The 25276-nt window shown below is 50.0% G+C and overlaps 5 protein-coding genes across 6 annotated transcripts; 2 read left to right on the forward strand and 3 right to left on the reverse strand.

Moving 5' to 3' along the window:
* Positions 1–145: 145 nt before the first annotated feature.
* On the reverse strand, positions 146–1708 carry Wdr83os (WD repeat domain 83 opposite strand). Of its 2 annotated transcripts, XM_021169547.3 has the most exons (4): positions 1403–1708; positions 1188–1293; positions 593–690; positions 146–521 (listed from the first exon to the last, which is right to left on the reverse strand). In XM_021169547.3, the coding sequence occupies exons 1-4, from the start codon at positions 1450–1452 to the stop codon at positions 455–457; spliced, it is 321 nt and encodes a 106-aa protein (XP_021025206.1). In that variant the 5' UTR covers positions 1453–1708; the 3' UTR covers positions 146–454. The 2 variants fall into 2 exon arrangements, with proteins under 2 accessions (XP_021025206.1, XP_021025205.1); XM_021169546.3 differs by lacking the exon at positions 593–690.
* A 9-nt stretch (positions 1709–1717) lies between these two features.
* Wdr83 (WD repeat domain 83) lies at positions 1718–7415 on the forward strand. The gene is made up of 9 exons (XM_021169545.2): positions 1718–1953; positions 2033–2153; positions 2241–2346; positions 2628–2676; positions 2761–2887; positions 6177–6244; positions 6320–6428; positions 6514–6628; positions 7108–7415. Exons 1-9 carry the CDS (start codon positions 1851–1853, stop codon positions 7255–7257), a joined length of 948 nt encoding a protein of 315 aa, XP_021025204.1. The 5' UTR covers positions 1718–1850; the 3' UTR covers positions 7258–7415.
* Dhps (deoxyhypusine synthase) lies at positions 7301–10846 on the reverse strand. The gene is made up of 9 exons (XM_021169544.3): positions 10510–10846; positions 9946–10110; positions 9194–9315; positions 9011–9107; positions 8841–8927; positions 8291–8396; positions 8112–8215; positions 7591–7716; positions 7301–7516 (listed from the first exon to the last, which is right to left on the reverse strand). The coding sequence occupies exons 1-9, from the start codon at positions 10714–10716 to the stop codon at positions 7421–7423; spliced, it is 1110 nt and encodes a 369-aa protein (XP_021025203.1). The 5' UTR covers positions 10717–10846; the 3' UTR covers positions 7301–7420.
* A 2089-nt stretch (positions 10847–12935) lies between these two features.
* Gng14 (G protein subunit gamma 14) lies at positions 12936–15165 on the forward strand. Its single transcript, XM_021170877.3, has 2 exons — positions 12936–14863; positions 14938–15165. The coding sequence occupies exons 1-2, from the start codon at positions 14771–14773 to the stop codon at positions 15061–15063; spliced, it is 219 nt and encodes a 72-aa protein (XP_021026536.1). The 5' UTR covers positions 12936–14770; the 3' UTR covers positions 15064–15165.
* A 361-nt stretch (positions 15166–15526) lies between these two features.
* Fbxw9 (F-box and WD repeat domain containing 9) lies at positions 15527–22903 on the reverse strand. The gene is made up of 10 exons (XM_021170830.3): positions 22402–22903; positions 20688–20827; positions 20473–20601; positions 18149–18261; positions 17973–18064; positions 16666–16814; positions 16466–16579; positions 16273–16362; positions 16125–16190; positions 15527–16045 (listed from the first exon to the last, which is right to left on the reverse strand). Exons 1-10 carry the CDS (start codon positions 22808–22810, stop codon positions 15971–15973), a joined length of 1377 nt encoding a protein of 458 aa, XP_021026489.1. The 5' UTR covers positions 22811–22903; the 3' UTR covers positions 15527–15970.
* Between the last annotated feature and the right edge of the window lie 2373 nt (positions 22904–25276).

Consider the following 25276-nt stretch of genomic DNA (forward strand, 5'->3'; position numbering starts at 1 on the left):
CTCTCTTGCCCCTGATGCCTAACCCTAGACATGAGGCTTGTGAAATATTAACAGTAACTCATTTTTTCAAAAGCTCATACAGGGGCCCCAGCACAGGGCAGTCTTCACTGGGCAGAGCACCCCATGAACAAAAAAGAAGCAACAGTACAAGCCAACCAGAGCGGAAAGTTTTATATCAACTGGTTTCAATAAGAAAACAAGTGACTACATAGAAACATGAACAGTGTTTCTCATAACAGTGGCGGGGGGGGGGGGGGGGATCTGCAGGTTTATCTCTTTGTCAAGGCAGAAGCAGGGCCCCAGAGAAAGGGCCAACTTCCTTCCATTCAGCTGGGAGCCCAGAGACTACACTCAGGAAAGTGTAGGACAGCAGCTGAGGGAGGGCGGAGGCAGCCAAAGGCTAGGCCAGGGAGAAGGTGGGCCTGAGTCCAGGGTCCAACCCTCCTAGGTGGCATCACCAGGGAGGCGTCATGGGCTGAGGATTCTGCAGATAGGACATCACCACGGCCGAGATAGAGAGCCTGAGATGGAAAAGAGCTGTCAGTGCTGGGGAGCACGCATGGGACCCCATCCCCTTACACAGCATCCTCACATGAAGCTACTCATCATCTGCTTAGTGTCCTCCGAGCTCCGCGAGTTGGCAAAGCTGATAAAGGAGCAGTAGACAGCAACCCAAGCACACCACTTCAGCTGAAGAAAGGTGGGTGAGGAGACCGGGTCAGTGACAAGTATGCCAAGGAGCTCTCACCACCAAGGTCCTCAAATATTAGGTTCTAACTGCAGCTCGGACCTTGTTCCCGGGGAAGCACCTCAACACTAACCCTTCAGAGCCTACTCGAAGCAGCAGGCTTCTGATGCTGATGTGTGTCCTGCACCTCTCACCCTACCGCATCCTCTCAGACTGCTCTAACATTCCCACATGCTAAGGACCTTCCGGCCTCTTTTCCACAAGTCGTCTGTAACTTGCCTAAGTTAGGCTCCACCCTCAGACCCCGCTAGGCCTTGTACAAGTCAAGTACAAGCCCAACTACCCCTACGTTAGGGGCGTCGCCCTAGCTCCGCCCCTCGCTGACCTCACCCCCTTCCCCACCTCTAGCACAGCCAGAGGACCGCCTCTTTCTGAACCCACCCCAGACCTCAGTTTCAGGCGGACCAACAGACACTCAGGGAGGTTCATCCCCGCCCACCTTAAGCATGAGGCCGCACATGCTGAAGATCATGCCAAGAAGATTCATGTAGTCCGGAGTCGGGTCGTCCAAAGCCGGGTTGCACTCACTCGGAGGAGGCTTATACCTGCGACATGTTCAAGGATCAGGAGCGATCAAGTCCCACCTGGGCCACCTTAGCCAAGACCCACGGCCACAACCAAAGACGCCTTGCCATGACTTGCTGGACTGCTCACCTCAGCACTTTGTTGGGCCTTCGTGGGTCGGACATATTGTTAGTGGACATAGCAAACTGAAGACCACGCCGTCCTTCTTTCACGGCTAGAAGAGCAACTTCCGGCGTGGGAATGAAGGATGACTTTTAGAGTAACACCAGTAGCCAGCTCTTCTGTTCCCAATAGCAGTGAGAGGGACGACTCTCAACCAGAAAAAGGAGAATGAGAAAAGGCCAAAACAGTTCCTGGAAAGTAGGAAGTCTAGGGGAAAAAACTGAAAGGACTTTTCAGTATCCCCAAAACTGTCATTAACACGCTGAAATTTTGAACACGGAAGTGCAAAGCAGGAAATAAATCCTGGGGGAAAATAATAATGTTACACCCGAGCAAGACTCTTTGAAAGCTTGGGAGGACGGTGGTCTCAATACTTCAGGAGTAAAGCAGGCAGCGGACTGATGCATTTAAAAGTATGGCTTTTCCCGAGCCAAAGCCGCGGGCACCGGAGCTGCCGCAGAAACGGATGAAGACGCTGGACTGCGGCCAGGGCGCGGTGCGAGCCGTGCGATTTAATGGTAAGCGCCTTCGCCTTCCTCCCGGGCGTCCCTCCACCCAAGGCCGGCGGTCCCGTAACCCCTGCCCACTGTTCCCCAGTGGACGGCAACTACTGCCTGACGTGCGGTAGCGATAAAACCCTAAAGCTGTGGAACCCGCTGCGTGGGACGCTGCTGCGGACGTACAGTGGCCACGGCTACGAAGTGCTGGATGCGGCTGGGTGAGCCCCGGGCTAGGCTGGAATAAGGAGCGCAGAGGCTAACTAGGGTCGTGAGTGGATATTGACCTTCTTTTCCCCGTCCTCCAGCTCCTTTGATAACAGCCATCTCTGTTCTGGTGGCGGGGACAAGACAGTAGTGCTGTGGGATGTAGCAACTGGGCAGGTCGTGCGCAAATTTCGGGGCCACGCTGGAGTGAGTACAAGCGAGAAGACCCTCATTAACGTGTGCATTGTGGAGATCCATATTAACCCGTAGGTGGTACGAGGAAGATCCTTCCATTACAGTCTTCCCCATTGTGCCCATCTAGTATACCGTGACAGCCACCAAGCACTGTCTTCCTTCCAGTTTCCCCAGAATCTTTCACCTTCCCTACCTATAACATGTGCCCTTGCTCTAACATGCACTGAGAGCCTTGCCTTAATCCCAATCCTCCAAAGCCCCACTCCTCTAAATTGGTAATTCCTGATTCTCAGAAGGTGAACACCGTTCAGTTTAATGAAGAGGCTACAGTCATCCTGTCTGGTGAGTCTAGGTCTGGACAGCTAGAAACTGGCTGCTGCCCAGAGACCCAAACCTGACCTCCTCATCTTCACGTTGACCTTACAGGTTCCATCGATTCCAGTGTCCGATGTTGGGACTGTCGTTCTCGGAAGCCTGAGCCGGTGCAAACACTAGATGAAGCTAGAGATGGCATATCCAGTGTAAAGGTGTCAGACCATGAGATCTTGGCAGGGTGAGTGAGTCCAGGGCCACACTCCTTGCCCTGGTGCCACTGGAGGTCATAGTGGCCATGGTTTGGTTTTTTGAGACAGGGTCCTTTGTAATTCAAGGCGGCCTTTAATTCCTCATGCCCCTACCTCCCAAGTGCTGAGTATCAGAATGTGCCGTGAAGGGCATGGTTGCAGAGGCCTTGGATCTCCAAGTAGTCAGGGCTATGTAGAGAAACTAACACTCTCTCTCTCTCTCTCTCTCTCTCTCTCTCTCTCTCTCTCTCTCACACACACACACACACACACACACACACACACACAAATACTGAATTCCAGCCTAGATGTCTTTTTGTGGAACTCACTATACAGTCCAGGCTGGCTTTCCAAGAGCTGCAATTGTAGGTATACACTTCAAAGCCTGGCCCAGCTCAGATAGCGAGGCAACACTTCATTCTATAAATCAAAATAAGCGTCCCAAAAGATCAAAGACATGGGGGCTGGAGAGATGGCTTAGTGGTTAAAAAGCACTGGCTGCTCTTCCAAAGAAATCTAGCTTCAGTTCTCAGCACCCACGTGATGACTTACAATTAGTTGCCTGAGACATCAGTTCCAGGGGACCTGATACCTTCTTCTGGCCTGTGCAGGCATAAGGCATGCACATGATACACAAACATGCATGCAAGCAAAACCACGAATACACATAAAAAGTTTTAAAAATAGTGTAGATGCATCTCTATGGGAGAATATGTATGGAGGGATGGTATCAGCAGTGGTCAGAGGCCTCTCTGGGGCTGGAGTTATTTATTTTTAGTATTGTGTGTGTGCAGGCATATATGTCGTGGTCAGAGGACAGTCAGTTCTCTCCTTTACTATGCTGAGGTGAGACAGGATCTCTCTCCCTGTTTCTGCCATGCTATGTACTGCAGACTGACTGGCCCTTGCCTTTCCAAGAGACTCTTCTAGCTCCACCTCCCATTTCCCCAGGAAGAGTGCTAAGACATTAGATCTTGCTACTTCATCCAGCTACTGTGTGGTTTCCAGAGATCAAACTTGGATCACCAGGCTTGCTTTCTTCCCCCCTAGCCTACAGACTTCATTTAGTTTCAGCTTGGTGATATAGAACTCTGTTGTGGCTGACTCCACACTGTAGCCCAGCGCAAGAGATTAAGCAAAAACAATGACCTCTGTACTTCTCTCCTTGGCTGCACCTGTAGCTACTCTCATCTTCAAGGCCAACTTCTGGTATTACCTACTTGGACGTTTCTAGATCTTCCTGGTTCAGCATAGGTTACTTAATGGTAGAAACTGTGTAGCCTCTTCCACTGAAAGAGCTGCAGTTTCTAGTCTGTCCTGCCCAGTAGGACAGTCAGTAACTGCAACCATGAGGGCTGGAAAGACTGTCCATGGCTTAGAGTACTTGTTGCTCTTGTAGAAAACCCAGGTTTGATTCTCAGCACCCACATGATGACTCACAACCATCTGTAACTCCAGGTCTAGAGAATCTAACACCCTTCTTTGGCCTCCTCAGGGAACCAGACACACACATGATTCATATACATACACATACATGCAGATAAAATATTCATGTATGAGATAAAAATCCAAAAAGTAATAAAATTTACATAAATAAATGCACCCATGAGCCAGGCAGGCATGGTGGCATGCGCCTTTAATCCCAGTTCTTAAGAGGCAAAGGCAAGTGGATCTTTGTGAGTTCCAGGCCATTCTGGTCTACATAACAAGTTCCAGCTAGAACTAAATAGTATCGTGTCTCAAAACACACAAACACAAACAAAAAATCCTAGTGCTCAGGAAGCAGAAGCAGGCAGAGGTCTTGACAGTGAAAATAAAAACAACCAAGGCCACACAGAGAAACCCTGTCTCAAAAAAAAAAAAAAAAAGACAGGAAGGAAGGAAGAAAGAAAAAGAAATTAAGTACAATGAGGGCTGGCAAGATAGGTCAGTGGTTAAGAGGGCTGACTGCTCTTCCGAAGGTCCCGAGTTCAAATCCCAGCAACCACATGGTGACTCATAACCATCTGTAATGAAATCTGATGCCCTCTTCTGGAGTGTCTGAAGACAACTACAGTGTACTTACATATAATAAATCTTTAAAAAAAAAAAAAAAAGAAGTACAATGAATCTAGTCACATTAGGGACAAAAGTCGAGCTGTGAGACAGCAGAAATGGGAGGGAGGACTGGTGGTAGTGAAGGCCTGGTGAGAGCAAGCTTGGGTGGACTAGAGCCACCTAGTGGCTAGCTGCTGCAGCTGCCGATGAGAGCTACTGAAGGCACTGCAAGCAGTACAGAGTCTAGAGGCCTGCAGGAGACATTTGGACATCTATTTTTCTGAGAGTGGTGAAAGGCCATATTTCTTTGAGCGGAAGACTGGCCTTGCTGAGGTTGTGCTTGCAAAGTTCCTGGTGAGGCAGGTGTGGTAGGACAGACACACCTGTAATCCTTAGCATGAGAGGCTCAAGGACAAACTCAGTCAGAGTGAGTATGCGACCAGTCAGGACTCTGAGATCCTGCCTCAAAAAAGGAGAAAGCTGCTGGGCGGTGGTGGCGCACGCCTTTAATCCCAGCACTTGGGAGGCAGAGGCAGGTGGATTTCTGAGTTCGAGGCCAGCCTGGTCTACAGAGTGAGTTCCAGGACAGCCAGGACTACACAGAGAAACCCTGTCTCGAAAAACCAAAAAAAAAGGGGGCATTAAGGATTGGGGGTTCCAGGCAAAGCCTTCATACACACAAAATAAGACGGAGGTGGTGCTAGGGGTGGGGAAGGAGTCGCACTTGGAGAATACAGTTGCCTTGGTATCTGTAGTAGGCTGATCTACCAGAGACAGCAAATGTTAGGCTGCCCATTCTGCTACATGATTTTGGTTTGTTTGCTTGCTTGAGATGCTGAGTATGGAACTCAGGGCCTGTGCATGCTAAGAGGCCAGCCTGATCTACTGCGTGAGTTCCATATCAGCTAGGGCTATACAGAGAAACCCTGTCTTGAAAAAAACAGATAATAAAATCTTTATAAAATGTGTAGTTGGTCAAATGTGCAGATGTAGAACCCAGGTACAGGTAGAGTTGACTGCTGTACCAGTCAGGAGGTACAGGATCTAGAAAGCTCTGAGAGGTTGGAAGAGAGAGCATAGCTCTGAGTGGGACCAAACTGTCCCGAGACTGAGCCACACAGCAGAAGAGCATCATTGCCTTGCTCACATTTTCCTAGAAGGCCAGGGATTCACAGGCACACAGGCTGCCCTGGAGCAAAAAAAGGTCACAGTGCTTTAGGCTGGATCTACCCTTTCTTGCAGCTCTGTGGATGGCCGCGTGAGGCGCTACGACCTAAGGATGGGACAGGTCTTCTCAGACTACGTGGGCAGTGAGTGTGGGACAGTCAGGGCAAGTGGTGGGACAGACAAGAGTACCCAGATTTACCTGCCTGCCTCACTCTAAGGCCCTATCACCTGCACCTGCTTCAGCCGGGACGGGCAGTGCACTCTGATATCCAGCCTGGACTCTACTCTGCGGCTTCTAGATAAAGACACAGGGGAGCTGCTGGGCGAGTGAGTCTCCGTGGTTGGCCCTTCCCCCTCTCCCCACTTCTGGGGTTCGACAAGCCCCTCTGATCCTCCGCACCCCCACTACTAGGTATGTTGGCCATAAGAACCAGCAGTACAAGCTGGACTGCTGCCTGAGTGAGCGCGACACACACGTGGTCAGCTGCTCTGAAGACGGGAAAGTGTTCTTCTGGGACCTAGTAGAGGTGAGCCTTCCCCTTTTGCTCCTTGCCCAGGGCATCAGCTGTGTGTTTCCCAAGCTTGAAAAAAGCAATAAAGACAGGTATTTGTGCAGGAACCTCTGGCAGAGGGTAGAGGGGTGTGTCTCACTTTGTAGCCCAGGCTGGGCTTGAATTCATCCTGCCTCCGTTTCTTAAGCTGGAATATGAAGGATGAATAAGGGAAAAGCAGGAAGGATATTTGAAGCAAGGGGAACAGCATATGCTAAAGGACTTGGAGAAGGTGGTGGCTGTAGCTGGTTCCAGGTGGGTCACAAGGAAGGCTGAGCTAGGTGCTTTCTATACCCAAGGCTAGCAGTCTCTAGGCCAAGGGTGTGGCTCAGTGGCAGGGTTTGCCTAGCATTCTCAGTACCAACAAAAAGTCAGGGACGAGCCGACTGAAGGCTTCAGGCAAGATCTCAAGGAGACCGACTGATAGTAATTGTTCTCTACCACTCATTCCTTAGGGTGCCTTGGCGCTGGCCCTGCCTGTGGGTTCTAATGTGGTACAGTCACTGGCTTACCATCCCACGGAACCCTGCCTACTGACTGCCATGGGAGGCAGCATCCAGTACTGGCGAGAAGAGACCTATGAGGCAGAGGGTGGAGCAGGCTGAGGCTTACGGACCTGACACCAAGGATCCAGACTGACTCAGAAAACCCAACAAAAAGGCCATTTATTCTAGAGATGCTGCTGACCAAGGAGTGGGCCTAGGGAGGGGCTGGCATGAAAAGTAATAAATAAAGGTGTGGCAAAAGCCTCAGTCTTTACCAATATTCTTAGTCTTCATTCTTCTCAGCTCTGAAGGCATCTGCCTTTTGGGCGAATGTCTCAGCCACCAGCAAGGGGAAAACCAGAGAAGCATCAGCATAGACCTGCAGAGGACCTCAGTGAGCCCTGGAGCCATGGGCAGCCCATGGACCCTGCGCCCTGGACCACCACCATCTACCTTTACTGGCTGTGCATCCATCCGGATCTTGCCCCAAGAGACAGCTTCATCTGGCCGGGCTCCGGAGTCTGAGCCATCAAACTCCTGGGCTGTGTTGATATAAACAGCGTAGTCGGCTCCATTCCTCTGTGGGTAGAGGGAGCCCTCGTCAGAAGCCGTAGAAGGCTGGGTATGATGCAGAGGACGGCCTAGAGAGCTTTTAGGACGGGCCCATCAGTGCCTGAGGTTACTGGGCAGGTGATGGTGCTTCCAACACCTTGTACCACCTGGGTTCAAGCTGTCCCACCGTAAACCAAAATGTACCACTTCTAAGCATCCCATGTGACAAGCCAGTTAAAACACAGGCAAAGAATAGTATATAGGACTGGAGAGATGGCTCAGTGGCTGCCACAAACCATCCGCAGGAGACCACACCTACCTCTGCTCCCACTACAGCACTATTCTATGCCTCGGATCCATTCCTCGTCACCCCACAGCCACCATATAACACAGTGGGGACAGTCACAGGCCACTGCACTCACCATGAGGTTAGCGTTGGCAATGTGGTGCTTGACCACACCTCCACCCAGGATGATCATCCCAGAACGCTTGGCGAAAATGGCCTGCGTGTTGATGAGTCGCAGGTCTGTGAGAGGGCAGAGGTCAGGCCTTGACCTAGGCGGGCCTTCCTACCCCTCCTCCCAGGGCCTTAGCACCTCACCTTCAACGATGTCCAGGACCAAGCCTGGGTTTTTATAGGAATGGAAGAAGATCATGTCACCCAGTGAGCCATCTGTGAGTGCTGGACTCAGCACAGGGATGTGGTTCTGGTGGAGACAGGACCAGTCAGCAGCTACAGCTCACACCCCAGAAAAACCCTGACCCCCAACCCAGTGGCTTCCCTCCCAACCTGTGTAGACCACTCAATTTCTCTGCTGGACATGACCCTCTGTTCTACATGTGGAGGCAGATGTGAGGAAAACCACACGTGGCTTGAAGGTGCTGGCACACTGAGCACTGGCTTGTTACTTCCAGACTCTTGTGCTGCATTGTCCCTGGGTGCACAGTACCGTGGGTCAGGCCCCACTGACTTCTAGGGCACTACACCAAATCCCGGGAGTGTAGGGGCATAACTAGGAGAACCCTGCCAGCAAGTGATACACCTCGTCTAATTTGGGAAGACCAAGAATAATTATAGAGACGCTCAGGTAGCTACAAAGACAAAGTCAGTGCAAGCCAAAGCCTGGGAATGCCGTTGCCACCCAACCCACCTTATGGGCCCAATAATACACAGACTCTGGGTTGTTGATCTCCTTCCCAAGCCGGGAGATCATCTTGGAAGGTGTCCACTTCACACCCTAGCATGGGAGAGAATATCGGTATTAGCTCATACGTCTTCTGACTCTCACTATGCAGGTCCCCCGAGCCCTTCCAGCCCCACCTCTGTGTTCTGCTCCAGCACCATCTGGTCCAGAATGGGCATGAGCCAGTCCTCAAACTTGCAGTAATTGTCATTCGGCACCAGCAGGTTCCCAATCCTGGAAATGGGAGCCATGCGGGCATGGGTCACAGGGATCCTCTGCCCAGCTTCCCCACCCCGACCGACCACTACTCAGAGCCTCACCTGTTGATCCCATTCTCCCGGAGCTCCTTCCCCCTGAGGCTGAACTCGCCAAGGTATGTGGGCGCCAGGCACTTGATGAGATCTTCTTCCACACCTCCAGCAGTGGTCACCAACACATCCACCTGTGGTCGGTCGCAGGCAACACTGACCCCCCCCTTCTAAGCAGCAACCTAACCTGGGTGAGCTCATCCAGACTACAACAAAACCAACTCCAGGCCAGGCCTCTGCCTGAAGCAGACCCACAGCCAGAAAAAGTGACAAGGTCTTGTGATCCCAGCACTCAGAAAGGAGGCTGAGACATGAGGACTGCCAGGATGTCTAAGAACAGTACTCTATCTCCTCACACCCTTTTTTAAAAAGGTGGTGGTAGCCCACGCCTTTAATCCCAGCACTTGGGAGGCAGAGGCAGGTGGATTTCTGAGTTCAAGGCCAGCTTGGTCTACAGAGTGAGTTCCAGGACAGCCAGGGCTATATAGCCCTCAAAAATAAAAACAAAGAAGACTAAAAAAGATTTATTTAATGTATGTGAATACACTGTCCTGCTCTTCAGACACACACACCAGATCTGTAATGGCATCAACAGATCCCATTACAGACGGTTCTGAGTCACCATGTGGTTGCTGAAAAGCAAACCCAAATCTTTCACAGGACCGCAAATAATCTCTGAGCCTCTTCATTTCTCTTAACTGAATAATAACCCTTTTGTCTACTGGCCCAAGGAGGCTGGGGTCCCAGAGCTAACGTGGACCCACCATATTGTGCTGCACGAGGTATCGAATGGTCTCCCGGATGCCTGAACTGATGAGGTTGGAAGTATAGCCCAAGAAAATGGTGCAGCCTGTAAGTGGGCGGCGGCTCTGAGTCAGGTCTGCGTGATGATCTTCATCTACAGCCAGTGGCTCCAGTTTTTTCTCAATCTGGTCATAAGGGCACAGAAAAGTTGCACTAAGACTCCAAACCTCAGTTGAGGTACTCTACCTGGCCTGGATTCCAGAGGTTGATTGCACTCAAGGGAGACTACTACAAAACCAAAGCACAACCCCTGCGCAGACCCTAACCCTCCCATTCCAGGTCCAGGTCTGTCACTTGATGATTTGAGAACCACCCAATATCTTCAAGTCTCCTTCCACCGGGAAAATCGAACCCCGGGCTCCCCTAGCGTTAAGCTCCTCCTACAAAGCCCTTTTGGATTTTTAACTCCAAGCTCCACCCATCGCAGAACTCTAGTTTGCCGGGACTCCACTCTCTCCCGGACACTCCCGCGGAAATCCGCGCGCAGCGGCCGGGCCTCCCGCTCCGGTTGCTCCGCGCCTCACCATGGCGTTGACTTGCTGCACCGCGCGTCCGAAGTTGGTAGCCTGGAAGCCGGTGGTGCGGTAGGCGTCCAGAAGCGCGTGGTAATCTACGCCGCGGTTGAAGTCGTAGCCTTGGACCTGGGCGCTCTCGGGCGGCAACGCTGAGCTGTGCTTGAGCACGGCGGCCAGCGCCGAGGAGGGCGCCGCCCCTGGCGGGGTCCCCTCCATGTGCTCGCGGCCGCTCTCAGGTCACAGCAGCCTGGGCGCCCTGAGACCCGCAAAACCCCTCAGCGCGGCCGGCCGGAGCCCAGGAAGTGCGACTCGAGAGCCTTGGGGGCGTGGGGCGACGAAACCGGAAGCCACTTGGTCTCGTGACCCTGGGCAGCGCCCGCGGTCCTGGTAGCCGCCATTTTATCCCTGTGTTCCGTACGTGTGGTCCAGGAGCTGTTACTGAGCTTCAAGCATAGGGAAGTGCCTAGTTTGCAAGCTGTCTGTCTGTCCAAATATTCTTGTCCCCCATGAGCGAAGTGATTGTTTCTTGGACGGTGCCCTTGGACACGACTTAGGGCATCAGGCAAAAAAAAAAAAAAGTTGCAGCCTTTTGTCAAATGGAATGGTGTTTTCTTTTGATGCTTCTCCCAGTCTCCACATACTTTGTTGCCTCCTCTTTTCCCCCTCCAGCCATAGCTCAATTTTCATCTTTTTACCACGAGAAGCTTGCTGAGAATCTATCATGCATCCTCTTAATGATACACTGAGCCTAGGACAGGGGCACCCCTTCTTCTAGTTTGTGTAGTCTAGACTAGAAATAGTGCTCTCTGCTGGAAGCTGAGATTTAGCAATGGACAAGACCTCTGACCTCCCGGTGACCATAGTATGATGAAACAGAAAATGGTTTAGTGATTAAACCAGGCTTGGGACACACTGCAATCCGGAAGTAGAAGAATCTCGAGTTCCAGGCCAGGCTGAACGATAGAGAGCAAGACCCTGTCTTAACAAAAGGGACCGGTGTGGCTAGGGAAATAGCTGTCAGTACAGTCCTTGCTTTTTGAAAAAGCAAGAGTGTGGATTGTATATGTGCGTTCAATTCCCAGAACTCAAGGGGCTTGGGGGTTGGCAATACCAGTAATTCCAGCTCTGGGGAAGCAGAGACAGGCAGATCCTTGGTGATGGGGCCTGCAGAATGACTCAGTAGCCAAAGGCTTACGATAGAAGAAGAGTCTGGACTCCCATACATTCTCTTCTGACCACCACAGCATGCCATGCATGCACAAGGTCATACATACAGGCTTGAGGACCACACACACACACTCTCTCTCTCTCTCTCTCTCTCTCTCTCTCTCTCTCTCTCTCTCTCTCTCTTTCTCTCTCAAGTGGAGGAGTTTGTAACCTGAGCTGAAAAGATGATTGGTGAAAACTGCCAAGACCAGAAGACCCAGAAAACTCCTATTACATAAAGACTTCAGAGACACTATTTTTCCAATGATCCCTTTCATTTAACCAATATATGCCATCAGTGCCCAGTACCACTAGCTGGAGGGAGGTCTGCATACATCTGGGAGGGCAAAGTGACTTGAATCCCATGATACTTATCACCTCTTCCTCCTCCTATAGGGAACAGGTTGAATGAAGGTAGCCATGGCTACTCTGATTAAGATAGTAATGGCTGGGGGTCTAGAGAGATGGCTCAGCTGTTATGAGCACTGACTTTTTTTGTTTGGTTGTTTTTTTTTTGTTTTTCGAGGCAGGATTTCTCTGTGTAGCCCTGGCTGTCCTGGAACTCACTCTGTAGACCAGGCTGGCCTCGAACTCAGAGATTCGCCTGCCTCATGCCTCCCCAGTCCTGGGACTAAAGGCGTGCGCCACCACGCCCAGCACAGCACTGACTATTCTTATGAAGGTCCTGAAAGCAACCACATGGTATCTTACAACCATCTGTAATGAGATCTGACACCCTCTACTGCTGTGTCTGAAGACAGCTACAGTGTACTCATATAAATAACATCTTTTTTTTTAAAGTACATATACATATAGTAATGGCTGTTATGCTCAGAGTCACCATGATCTGCAAGCAGAGGGAAGAGCAGGTAGGGACACAGCAAGAACTTGGTCTCCAGGCTGGTAAGACCATGACTCACTGGGTAAAGCCTTTTGCCAGGAGGCCTGGATACCTGAGTTCAATCCCAAGGCCAACGTGGTAGAACAGGTTCCCAGAATGTTAGCCTCTGACCGGTTTCACATGCAACTCCCCTACCCTCAACGCACACAATAATTTTTTTTTTTTTTTGAGACAGTCTCACCATGTAACTGACTGGCCTGGAATTTATTATGTAGACCTGGCTAGCCTCAACTCACAGAGAGATCAACCTGCCTCTACCTCCTGAGGGCTGAGATAATGAATGCAATTTTAAAATAAAAAATTATGCGTTTGTTTGGTTTGTTTTTTTGTTTTTTGTTTTTGTTTTTTTTTTTTTTTTGGCTTGGTTTTGGTTTTTTCAAGACTGGGTTTCTCTGTGTAGCCCTGGCTGTCCTCGAACTCAGAAATTCACCTGCCTCTGCCTCCCAAGTTCTGGGATCAAAGGCGTGTGCCACTACTGCCCCCTACTTAAAATAAAAATTTTAAAAGAAGTTACTGAAGCAATCCTCTTTAGAGAAATCAACACCAGCACCTTGATGTCAGATTTCCAGCCACCCAGGCAACAATTCCCAGGGTTTATACAATTCAATCTGTGGCTTTGTTGGAGCAGTTCAGCCAGGCTAATACCCTGGTGAAAGAATGAATGAACAGAGGAACAGTGTCAGGATAACCCTTAAGGGACAAAGGGGAAGGATGATAAGCAGGCTAGGTGTGATGCGAATCCCAGGCTGGCTACTCAAGGGGATGAGTCAGTGCCATCTTAGACCAGGAGTCAAAGATCAGTCTAAATGATATAGCCCCTGTCTGGGTAATAATGGTGTTGATCATATAAATAACAGGATACTCCAAGAGGTAATCTGGTAGACTCTGCAGAGGATGAGTTTACTGTAAGAGGCCTCAAAACCGGACATTCTCTTCATTTTCTTTTCTTTTTTTTTTTTTTTTAAGATTTAGTTATTTATTACATATAAGTACACTGCAGCTGTCTTCAGACACTCCAGAAGAGGGCACCAGATCTCGTTACAGATGGTTATGAGCCACCATGTGGTTGCTGGGATTTGAACTCTTGTCCTTCGGAAGAGCAGTCGGGTGTTCTTACCCACTGAGCCATCTCACCAGCCCCTCTCTTCATTTTCTTGACAGGGTCCCTGTGCGGCCCAGGCTGCTCTCTAAATCCTGGCTCCCAGCAGACAACCTTTGCAGCTCAGCTTCTGGAGTAGCTTTGCATATACACAATGCCAACCACTCCACCTCCCACCCCAGATTGCGTGTTGTTCTGTTTGACATAGAGCTTTATGTAGCCCAGGTCATCCCTCATAGTGACGGGATCACAGGAGGACATCACCATATCCAAAACAGCCAGGAAAGAAGCAAGGCATAGGAAAGCTGGCAAGGACACAGTACGGTACTGGTTCAGACCAGTGGGGCTGGGCTAGGGAGAAAGGCGGGTGGCATGAGCAGGAAGAGCAGGAGGCAGCCTGAGAATTTCACTTAAAGGTTGACATGAAGGTCCATGAGGCAGAGAAGGAAGTGTCTGAGGGATGAAGGCCTTGGAGATGGATGCTGGCACTGGATGCAGGTCTGGGGGTGAACGTGGTAAGACGGACGAGATGCAAGAGTGACTTGAACAGGATGGCGAGGTCAGCATGGGCTACGAGGCCATCTTAGAACCCCATTAGAATGTTAAAATGAGGTGGAAGAGAGTTAAGAGAAGAGAAGAGCTGAGCGAGGCTACTTACAGCCTTAGGGGCGGAAGGAGCAGAGAGAAAGGTCTGCTGGGGACAATCCACAGATATCCAGCAAGTCAGAGTCCCACATCCCCCAGGCATGCAGCCAAGTTCCCCAGGGGAGCCAAGAAACAGGTGACACCAAAGCAGCCACTGGGCCTCCTGGGGAACAGACCCCTTCTGTCACAGCAGCTGCCACTGTTGTTACTGGTGACATTTCACTGGGTCCTGGCTTCAAAGTCTCTGCAGGGTCTGGAAAGGAGGTTGAAGAAGCCAGGTCAGTATTGGGGAGAGAGCCAGAGTAGGGTAGGTGAGGCTGGAGCAGGCAGCCAAGCGTGTTTAGGCGTCTTCAGGACCTAGAAGGAGCTGCAAAAGCTTGGAGTTTCAGGCTTGCACGGCCCTCCGCACCTTCTCCCAGATGTCTAGCAAGGTGGCCACTGGCAGTGACATTGGACAGGCCCGCCGGGCAGTGGAGCAACTGCGGATGGAAGCAGGCATCAACCGCATAAAGGTGAGGGTTGGGACAGCCTGGGGGTGGGGAGGAGGTGGATACCCAAATGTGGCTGACTTTTATGGGGTCTGCAGGTATCCAAGGCAGCCGCAGATCTGCTGCAGTTCTGCACGGAACAGGCCAAGAGCGACCCCTTCCTTGTGGGCATCCCAGCTGCCACCAACCCTTTCAAGGAAAAGAAACCCTGTGCTATCCTATGAACCCATGATAATGCCTTTATTACTCTGGATACCACAGGAAGGTCCTCAATAAAAATGATAGCTTCTGTGTTACAATTTGTGTATGCTGAATGGGAAGGTGAGGGGCACCACAGGTCTCTGGGGACCAGTGCATACCTGTCATTTCTCCTCCTATGGCCATTTCCAGTCACAGCTGCACATATCTGTACATCTAGAGCCCTGCATGAAGAGACCTGCACTATGGCCACCTGCCACATACCTACAGGGTGGCTGGAACACGTGTCTTCTCTCTGAGTCAGAGTTTGCATGCCACACAGCCCACCAACAGCTCACTGAACTATATCAGACACAGGTGTCCATGGCCCTTGAGCACATGCGCGCACAGACCAGCAGGCACCCAGCCCTGGCAGGCTACCCCTCGTAACCTCAGCCACACCGACAAACCCAAACAGGCACAGACAGTCACAAAAAGCTCACACTCCAGTTTCCAACAATTGCACATAGGTTTATTTCTCTTCACTGCTGTGGGAGAGAGACATCCAAATCCAAACAAAATGGGTCATTCAGGCATGGTGGCACACCTACCATCCCAACACTTGGGAGATATAGGCAGGGGGATCAGGCATTCAAGGCCTGCCCCAAACACATAGTGAATATGAGGCCAGCCTGGGTTACATGAGACCCTGTCTCAACAAAACAAAACAAACAAAACCCACGAGTGGAAGGTAGGGAAGAACCCTCTTGGTAGGAAAACTAGAATGTCACCCCCGCAGGCACAGTGTGGACCCAGCCCTGGGACTTCCTGTATCCCAGGTCTGTGGAGCAGGGCAGCACCAATGGCAGGAATTCCTCCAAAGCAGAGGCCTTAGTGCAGCCTCAGCAGGCAGTCTATACCAACATCCATCCACAGCCGCGTCCAGCTAGCTCTTCAGGCCAGCAGCCTCCAGACCTCCAATGACAGGCCACCAGAGGCAGCCACCACTACGTTGCCCTCAGCACAGATCTGGGGAACAGTGACAGTGGAATTAGGGGATGGCCTGGGTTCCTGGTAGGCCAGCAGGTTATATGAGACAGGACCTTACCCCATTTAACACGTTGTGGTGGCTTCGGGTACAGATGGTCCTAGGTGGATCTGTGGGCACGTGAACCTAACAGGAACAAGTAGCAGAGGTCAGGGTATGTGCCCTGGCCAATTGGGGGGAGGGGGTCTGCATGGGCCAGTGTTCTCACCCGAATGGTCTTGTCAGTAGATGTTGTGTACAAAGTCCCCAGTGAGTGTTTGATCCCTGTGATCTGAGACTGGTGACCCACATCAAAGGACTAGGGGAGAAAGGATGGGTGACACTCAGGTGGAGTTCTCCCATGGTTAGCCCTCCACACCCAAGGAGTCACAGGGGATGCATAGACAGGGATCCTAGCAGACCCGAACAAGCTGGAAGCAACCATCTCGATTGGCGAAGACGTGCAGCAGACCCTGGTTGTCACCTGCCCAGAGCTGGGGCTCCTGGTAAGACATGCACAGCAGATAGGAGTCCAGCTGTAGGAAGGACAAGGCATAAAGCAGGTCAGGAACTGAAGACTGGGCTGCACTCCTTCTCTGAGACACAGGGAAGGGTCACCCACCTGCAGCCGCTGCAGGACGCTATTGGCTCGACGATCAAATACCACAAGGCTGTGGTCCTCACTGCCTGAGATGATATGCCTGTCATCTGCCAGCACTGCTAGCACAGCGCTTGAGTGCAGCCTCCGGCTCTTCACCAGGGCCAAACCAGCTGGAATGTGATGATGGACCAGGGAAAATGGAGGACATCAGAGCCCTTCAGAGATGCTAGGCCCACCTGAGGATCTGGGCCATCATCTCCCCCTGAGAAAACCTTCTACCCATTCAGCCTCCCACCTCATGCTCCACCTGGATCTACAGGTTTTTGTCCTTTCCCGCCTCCCCCCATCTCTATGCTCCCAGCCGCACCAGCTTCTCCCAAGACAGAGCCAAGTACATTCCGCCCAAGCCTAAATCCAGTTCAGGGTCACTTAGTTTCATGGAGTTAAATGACTCTGTGGAGGCTGGGTTGGGGATAGAGCTCAGCAGTTAAGTAATAGCCTGACAAGCACCAGGCCTTGGCTTCCATCCCAGGACAGGGGAAAGGGAAGGGGTTAGTCAGTAGCCAGACCTCATGGTGCAGGCCTGTAATCCCAACCACTCAGGAGTCTGGAGGCTCAGACAGGAGGATTAATAGGTAGAGGCCAGCCTAATATAGAGAGTGAGTTTGAGGCTATCCTGGGCAACACAGTGAGAGCCTGTCGCAAAAGGAAAAAAAGAAAAAAGGCATAGAGCTCAGGGACAAAGCATCTGTCCAGTGTGAGGGAGGCACAAAGTTCAAACCCCAGATAAGAAAGTCACACAACCACAGGAAAGACGCGCAGTACAAACAGGTTTATGCCGTCTGCCAATGACTTTTCTTTTCTCAAATGACTCATTCTTAAAAATTTTGAGTCTTTGATATTTCTCTTTATTTTGTGTGTCTGGGTGTTTTCCCTATACATGTCTGTGCGTAGCACGTACGCAATGCCAATGGAGGCCAGAAGGCAATGGACCCTCATAAACTGGAGGTACAGATGGTTGTTAGCTACCATGTGGGTGCTTCCCAACCCAATCCAGGACCTCTGGAAGGGCACCCAGTGCTCTTAATTGCTGCACCATCTTTTCAGCCCCTGCAGCCTGCCCCCATGCTCTTTTCTGTTGTGTTGTGTTTCTTTTCTTTTGTTTTTTGTTTTTTGTTTTGTTTGGTTTGGTTTTTGGGGGGTTTTTTTGTGACAGGATCTTACTGTGTAGCCCTAGCTGGCCTAGAATTTACTATGTAGCCCATGCTGATCTTGAACTTAGAGATCTGCTTCCCTTTGCCTTCTACGCACTGGGATTAAAGGCTCACCTCTGGGATCATAGATGGTCACCTTCTTGTCATAGGTACCAGTCACCAGGATATCAGGTTGGTAGGAAAGGCACAGCACTGCCGCCTTGCCCCTGGGGACACACGGCACACAAGGCTGGGGTGATGGCTGGGCAGGGCTCTACCCACCCAGGCCCCCTGCCCGGGCCCCCTCACACTTGATCTCTCCAAACTGCTGCCCATCAGCCGCCATGTCCCACAGCTTCACAGTGCTGTCCCAAGAGCCGGAGCACACACGGTGGTCCTGCGCTGCTAGCGACCATACCCAGCCCTGTGGGAGCAGGTACAACAGTCACATAAGACTCCTCACTTTAAGAGCTGTACCACAGCTCAGGGCTCACTCCTTCCCAAAGCCCAAGAGAGGAAGCCTGGATCTTCCTGCTTTTGCACAGAAGGATCCAATAGATGAACAGATTTACTCAAAGCCAAACAGCTTTTCCTCCCTCATGCCCACTTCCACACCACTGCCATAACACACATAACTCCCACACTATGTAACCATCTCTTCTCACAGATGACAAAAACCAAGGGTCAGAAGGAGGAGGCAGACAACTATAGCATCAGACTGTTTCAAAGAGCAAAAAGAACAGAACTGAGCTGTCAAGGAGTATAGCTCAGTGGTAGAGTATCAATGTGTAGGGTTTGAGCCTGCAAGCCTGACATAGCCTGGGTACAAGAACATACATCTCCAGTAGTATCTAGAGAGACCTCTGGGTCTCTCTTAGTGCCCCCAACCCCTCTCTTTTTGCTAGGATAGAACCCAAAGCCTCAACAAATTCTAGGCAAGCTAGGCAGTGGTGGTGCACGCCTTTAATCCCAGTACTTGGGAGGCAGAGGCAGGCGGATTTCTGAGTTCGAGGCCAGCCTAGTCTACAGACTGAGTTCCAGGACAGCAGGGCTACACAGACAAACCCTGTCTCGAAAAAACAAACAAACAAACAAACAAACAAACAAGGAAGAAAGAAAGAAAGAAAGAAAGAAAGAAAGAAAGAAAGAAAGAAAGAAAGAAAGAAAGAAGAAAGAGAGACAAAGATACAAAGAAAAGGATGTAGCTTTGGCAGAGGCAGGTGGATTTCTGAGTTCAAGCCCAGCCTGGTCTACAAAGTGATTTCCAGAACAGGCAGGGCTATACTACAGAGAAACCCTGTCTTAAAAAAACAAAACAGAACAGAACAGAACAGAACAGAACGAACGAATGAAAGAAAGAAGCTCTGGAGTTGGGCAGTGGTGCCCCAAGCCTTTAGAACAGAACAGAACAGAACAGAACAGAACAGAACAGAACAGAACAGAAAGAAAGAAAGAAAGAAAGAAAGAAAGAAAGAAAGAAAGAAAGAAAGAAGCTCTGGAGTTGGGCAGTGGTGCCCCAAGCCTTTAATCCCAGCACCTGGGAGGCAGAGACAGGTGGATTTCTGAGTTTGAAGTTTGAGGCCAGCCTGATCTACAGAGTGAGCTCCAGGATAGCCAGGGCTATACAGAGAAACCCTGTCTCGAAAAACCAAAAGAGAAAAAAAAGAAGAAGAAGAAGAAGAAGAAGAAGAAGAAGAAGAAGAAGAAGAAGAAGAAGAAGAAGAAGAAGAAGAAGAAGAAGAAGAAGAAGCAGCAGCAGCTTCGGGAGCTGGAAAGGTGGCTCAGCAGCTAAGAGCACTGACTGAGCTTTCAGAGGACTCAGGTTTGATTCCCAGCACCTACATGGTGGCTCACAACCACCTGCAACTCTAGTTCCAAGGGATCTAATGCCCCGTCCTGGCCTCCATGGGCACCATTGTACAACTGGTCACAGACATATATACAGGTAAAACACCCTACACATAAAATTTTAATTAAAAAAAATGTGCAGCTTCCCATCCAGAACCTAATTAATCACATGCTCCCCTTTTTATTTACAAAAAAGGGGAGGGGCCAAAATGAAAAAAAAAAACAGTTCCTGCCTTATCAGTTACTATGTGTAGTGAGCTGACATCTGGTCAACACATTCCCTGCCAGACCCTTTGAGAAGGCACTGTAATATATGCTCTTTGATAAGTGATGCAATTTGGGCAAAGAGAAATTGAGTTCCCCCACTCAGTAGACATTTGAACTCAGCACTCAGTCTGTTGGTCATGGCACAGATCACTTTGATGATGGGTAGAGCTGCCCTTCATCAACTGTTTTGCATGAAAGCAGTCATATTGAAGGCTCGCTGATCCCCAGAGACCAGTAACAGCTTTATAACTACCACCCATTTGCACTTGGCCTCTTGACGTGTACCTGACAGCTTATTGAGCAACTGTTGTGTGCCAAAGACCAAAATTATGGCATATGCATATTAATACTTAGTCCACTTTCATCTTCATCTTAACTAAAAATGGTAAAAACTGAACTCATCAAGTTATACCAGCAGTAGAGGTAGAGTGGAGTCTCTGCAATCTGACATCAAAACCCAGTCCCCCAGCTGCAGCATCCTCCCAGCCTGTTCTTATCCCCCCACCCCCAGACTGCTCACCTTGTGTGTGCTATTGCCCTGGGTGCCCAAGGCCTTCACCAGAACTCGGCTGGGATCCTTCCCTAGATGGCGCAGATCCCACAGGTTGACATTTCGATCCCGGGAGCCTGACAGACACAGTGCCCCACCCTGGAGGGAAGGAGAGCCTGGAGTTAGTTATCCTTGAGGTTCCTCACCTCTTAGCCTTCTTGGCCTCCTGCCTCAGCTCCCCTCACCTGGAGCAGCAACACCGCATCAATGGAAGCAAAGTGGCCATCAGCCAGGCAGAAGTACTCGGTTCGCTGTCCATCCTCTGCCCAGCGGGCCAGGTGCTGCTCCAGCTCAATGCAGGCGGCTGGCCAGTCAAAGTTCTCCTCTATGGGGTAGCAAGAACAGGGCATTCAGATGACATCAGCTGATAGAGCCCAGCCCTGGCTGCCAGGGAGCCCAACCTTCACCAGACCTAGATAGAATGCTGCCTGGATCCCAAACAGGCACAGGCTCTGGCTTTGTCTCAGGCTACCTGACCACCCATCTCCCATGCAGAACTAAGAATATTTACCCCAGCTCTAAGAAAACGAGACTAACATTTTTTCCAGGCTTCATTCTCAAACCCTAGCCCAGGTGACAGTAATCTTTCTCTCAATTCTCTCCAGGAGCCTCAGGATTAACCAACTCTTCTGGCTTTAGCCACCCAACCCAGATCCAGGGACACAGTGGTTAAAACTTCTAACTAGCCAAGCAGTGGTGGCACACGCCTTTAGTCCCAGCACTTAGGAGGCAGAGACAGGCAGATTTCTGAGTTCAAGGCCAGTCTGGTCTACAGAGTGAGTTCCAGAACAGCCAGGGCTACACAGAGAAGAAACCCTGTCTCAAAAAACAAAAAATTAAAAAATTAAAAAAAAAATCCTTCTAACTATAAACCAGGAAGCCACATCAAGACACAGAAGCTAAGGGGTGGGAAATATGGCTCGGCAGTAGAGAACTTACCTAAGTTATCCCTAGTCGCTCTTCCTGCCCCCTCCCAAGTCAGAATCTAAACCTTAGGTCTGGAGGAGGTCCAAGCACCTGTTTTATCAAAGCTGTTTGTAAATCTGACTCAGGGTTGGAGGTCAACTCCCTAATGCACAAGAATCAAACTCTTCCAGATTAGAGGAATCAAGAGCCTGAGAACCTATCAATATCAGAATCAGCAACATGTCAGAGACATGCTGAGGATGGGACATGTCATAAAGCATTTACCTAGCATAGCCAAAGCCCTGAGTTCTGTCCTTAAAAACAATCCTTAAAAACAACAGCAAAAACTCAAAATCATTGATTTCAAGTTGTCTCTTCCTCCAGAAACCAATGACCTCAAGGGCAGAAGGACCAACACACCAGCTCTGCAAAGATGACAAGGCTAGCCCAAACACTTGTAAGGCTAAGGAGCTACATGAGAACCTGTCCCAAAATAATAAAATAAAATAGAAAAAGGCGACAGGCTAGACCTAGTACTGAAAGATTACTGGTATTAATGATACCAATCCCTAAACCCCGAGGCTAGTTCAGGGTCTGGGAGTCTAGAAATTCAGAACCTCATAACGAATCCTGGATCAACACTCCATGAGTCAAGGGCTTTGTTATACTAGTTGCTGCTTGTGCCTCAAGTTATTTCCAAAGCTTGGGAATTCTTGGGCTAGGCCTTAGTGCTAACAAGGCGCAAACCCGGAAATCTCTGGATTTTAAGTTTAGAAATCCCAGGTCCAGAGCACTTCCTGAGGAAACCAAGTATCTGCCTTGTGGTCAACAAGGATTAGGCAGCACCCCAAAATTCCTCTGTCTCCAGGCAGAGCTGGAACAGCCTCGTAGTATGCTTCAGAAGCCGTGCCCACCCACAGGCCAGGTAGCACTTTCACCCATCCCAAGCCTGACCCGGGCACGAGGAGTTCCTGTTCCCAAGGGTGTACATACCTTCCACCACTGGGTAGGGTGCGCGTACGCGGCGCTGAGCGCGTAGCCTCCAGGTGACACGATCACGTACGAGGTCGTGCAACGCTTGGCACACGCACGGCAGGACTTGAAGCACGACCCGCGCATCCAGGTAGGCACAGATCTCCAGCAGCAGCTCCGGGGGAAGGCTCAGGAGGCCCGGCAGGCGCACGGCCGGGACTTTGGAGGCAGCCTTTCGCTCCGGCACGCCTAGAGATGCGGAGAACATGGACTGCAGTGACGAGCGCCGCGGGGTCAGGCCAAGCTTGGGAGGGGTGAGCACACGGGCTACGTAGGCCTCAGCTTGAGTGTCAGGGTCGGGATCTGGCTCGGGGTCCGATTCCTCCTCACAAGAGCGAGGATCCCCACTCCGCCCTGAGGGAAGCTCCATGGCGCCCGGGTGGGCGCGGCTGTGCAGGTTTTGCCAGGGCCGCGTCTTGTTTCCTAGGCAGCGCGAGATCACTTCCGGCGCCCATTAGATGACGTCAGAGACTAACACCTGCCAGATACTGGCTTGGAAATCAGAGGTCTAACCCTGTGCTGGTGTGAATGTTTATTTTTATTCATCTTTTTTTTTTTTCCATTTTAAAAAAAGATTTATTTATTATATGTAAGTATACTGTAGCTGTCTTCAGACACTCCAGAAGAGGGAGTCGGATCTCATTACGGATAGTTGTGAGCCACCATGTGGTTGCTGGGATTTGAACTACGGACCTTCGGAAGACCAGTCGGGCGCTCTTACCTGCTGAGCCACCTCACCAGCCCTTTAATTCATCTTTTATTTCTACTCCTTTTTTTTTTTTTTTTTTTTTTTTTGAGGCAGGGTTTTTTTGTATAGCCCTGGCTGTCTTGGAACTCACTTTGTAGACCAGGCTGGCCTCGAACTCAGAAATCCACCAGCCTCTGCCTCCCAAGTGCTGGGATTAAAGGCATGTGCCACTACCACCCAGCTAAATAATTCTTTAAAAAAAATAAAATAAAATAAAATAAGGGTTGGTGAGATGGCTCAGTGGGTAAGAGCACCCGACTGCTCTTCTGAAGGTCCAGAGTTCAAATCCCAGCAACCACATGGTGGCTCACAACCATCCATAAGGAGATCTGACTCCCTCTTCTGGTGTGTCTGAAGACAGCTACAGTGTACTTACCTATAATAAATAAATAAATAAATCTTTAAAAAATGTAATTACTTAAATTTATCCCTAGTAAAAACTTTTAAAAAAATAAAACATGGTCACTGGATCCTCAAGTCAGGCAGTGGGCACGTCTTTTTTTTTTTTTTTTTTTTTTTTTTTTGATTTTTCGAGACAGGGTTTCTCTGTATAGCCCTGGCTGTCCTGGAACTCACTTTGTAGACCAGGCTGGCCTCGAACTCAGAAATCCGCCTGCCTCTGCCTCCCAAGTGCTGGGATTAAAGGCGTGCGCCACCACCGCCCGGCCAGTGGGCACGTCTTTAACCCAGCTTCTACTCTTATATTTATTTGGAATCCCCTGAAGCTAGGTTTACAGGTCGGCAATCGCCTCCTGTGGATGCTAGAAACCCAATTTGCATCTTCTCCAAGACCAACTGCTTTGTTTTAGACAAGTAATCCAGGATGGCCTCTAATTCGGTGGGTGACCTGCCTCTGCTCTCTCTGAGATGAAAGGCACTTATCTCGCTCACTTAAAGTGCTTTTAAGCCATGGGCCACCGGCTGTTCCAGCCCTAGAGTTTATGCTTTGTACGCATTTGGAGGCCTGCGGTTGAGATGGTTGGAGGTCTTCTTCAATCTCCAGCTTAGTTTATTGTCCTAAATTGTTGTGTGTGCTCCCATGCACCACAGGTCACGTGTATCAGTCGGCAACTCTGTGGAGTCAGTTCCCCATCACCTTTACATAGGCTCTGGAATCGAGGTCATCCAGCAGCAAACATCTCTAGGTGCTGAGCCAACTCTCACGGCAGGCATCTTATATCCTGAAACAGTTCTTTGACTAATGACTTCCAGCTAGACTGGCTTGGCCAGCCAGCGAGCCTCAGGGATCCATCTGTCTCTCTTCACCAGGATCCGGGCTAGAGTTGCTCTCCTGGGCCCAACATTGATGTGGGCAATCCTAATTTAGGTCTTCAACCTTGAATAGCTTCAACAGTTAAGCTCCAAGCTTAAGTTTATTTTGGGGTCGAATGACCATTGTCTAGGAACTCTGATTCAAGTTGCCCCAAATAGGTCAGGCAAAACTGTGAGCAATAAATGGTTAAGGACTAAAGGTAGTAGGCCAGGGTAATTTCACATAGACGAGTCACAGCTCTCCACAGTCAGTCCTGTCCGGGTATAATCTTTCTTTTTAATTAATTTTAAGGGTATCACTATGTAGCCTTATCTTGGATCTCTATATAAACCTGGTCTCTATATAGGCCGGGCTAGCCCTTGAACCCTACCATGCTTCCAAATGCTGAGACTAAAGATATGAACAGACACACCCGGCATAAAAGGCTTTTCTTCTGACAATTTTATCCTGATTTTGATTTCATTCTGCTTCCATCTTCTATTAGCTAATATAACCATATGGTCTCATTTGGCACTTTTTTGGTTTTCCAAAACAGGGGTTCTCAGTGTAGCCCTGGCTATCCTGAAACTCACTCTGTAGAGGGAGGGTTTTTTTGTTTTGTTTTTAAAGATTTATTTATTTTATGTATGTGAGTACACTATAGCTGTCTTCAGACACACCAGAAGAGGGCGTCAGATCTCATTACAGGTGGTTGTGAGCTGCCATGTGGTTGCTGGGATTTGAACTCAGGACTTTTGGAAGAGCAGTCAGCGCACTTAACCGCTGAGCTGTCTCTCCAGCTCAACCAGGAAGGTCTTGAATTCAGAAATCTACCC

Source organism: Mus caroli, unplaced genomic scaffold (assembly GCF_978045245.1).
Source record: "Mus caroli unplaced genomic scaffold, Mus_caroli_1 scaffold_10, whole genome shotgun sequence".
Classification (NCBI taxonomy): domain Eukaryota; kingdom Metazoa; phylum Chordata; class Mammalia; order Rodentia; family Muridae; genus Mus; species Mus caroli.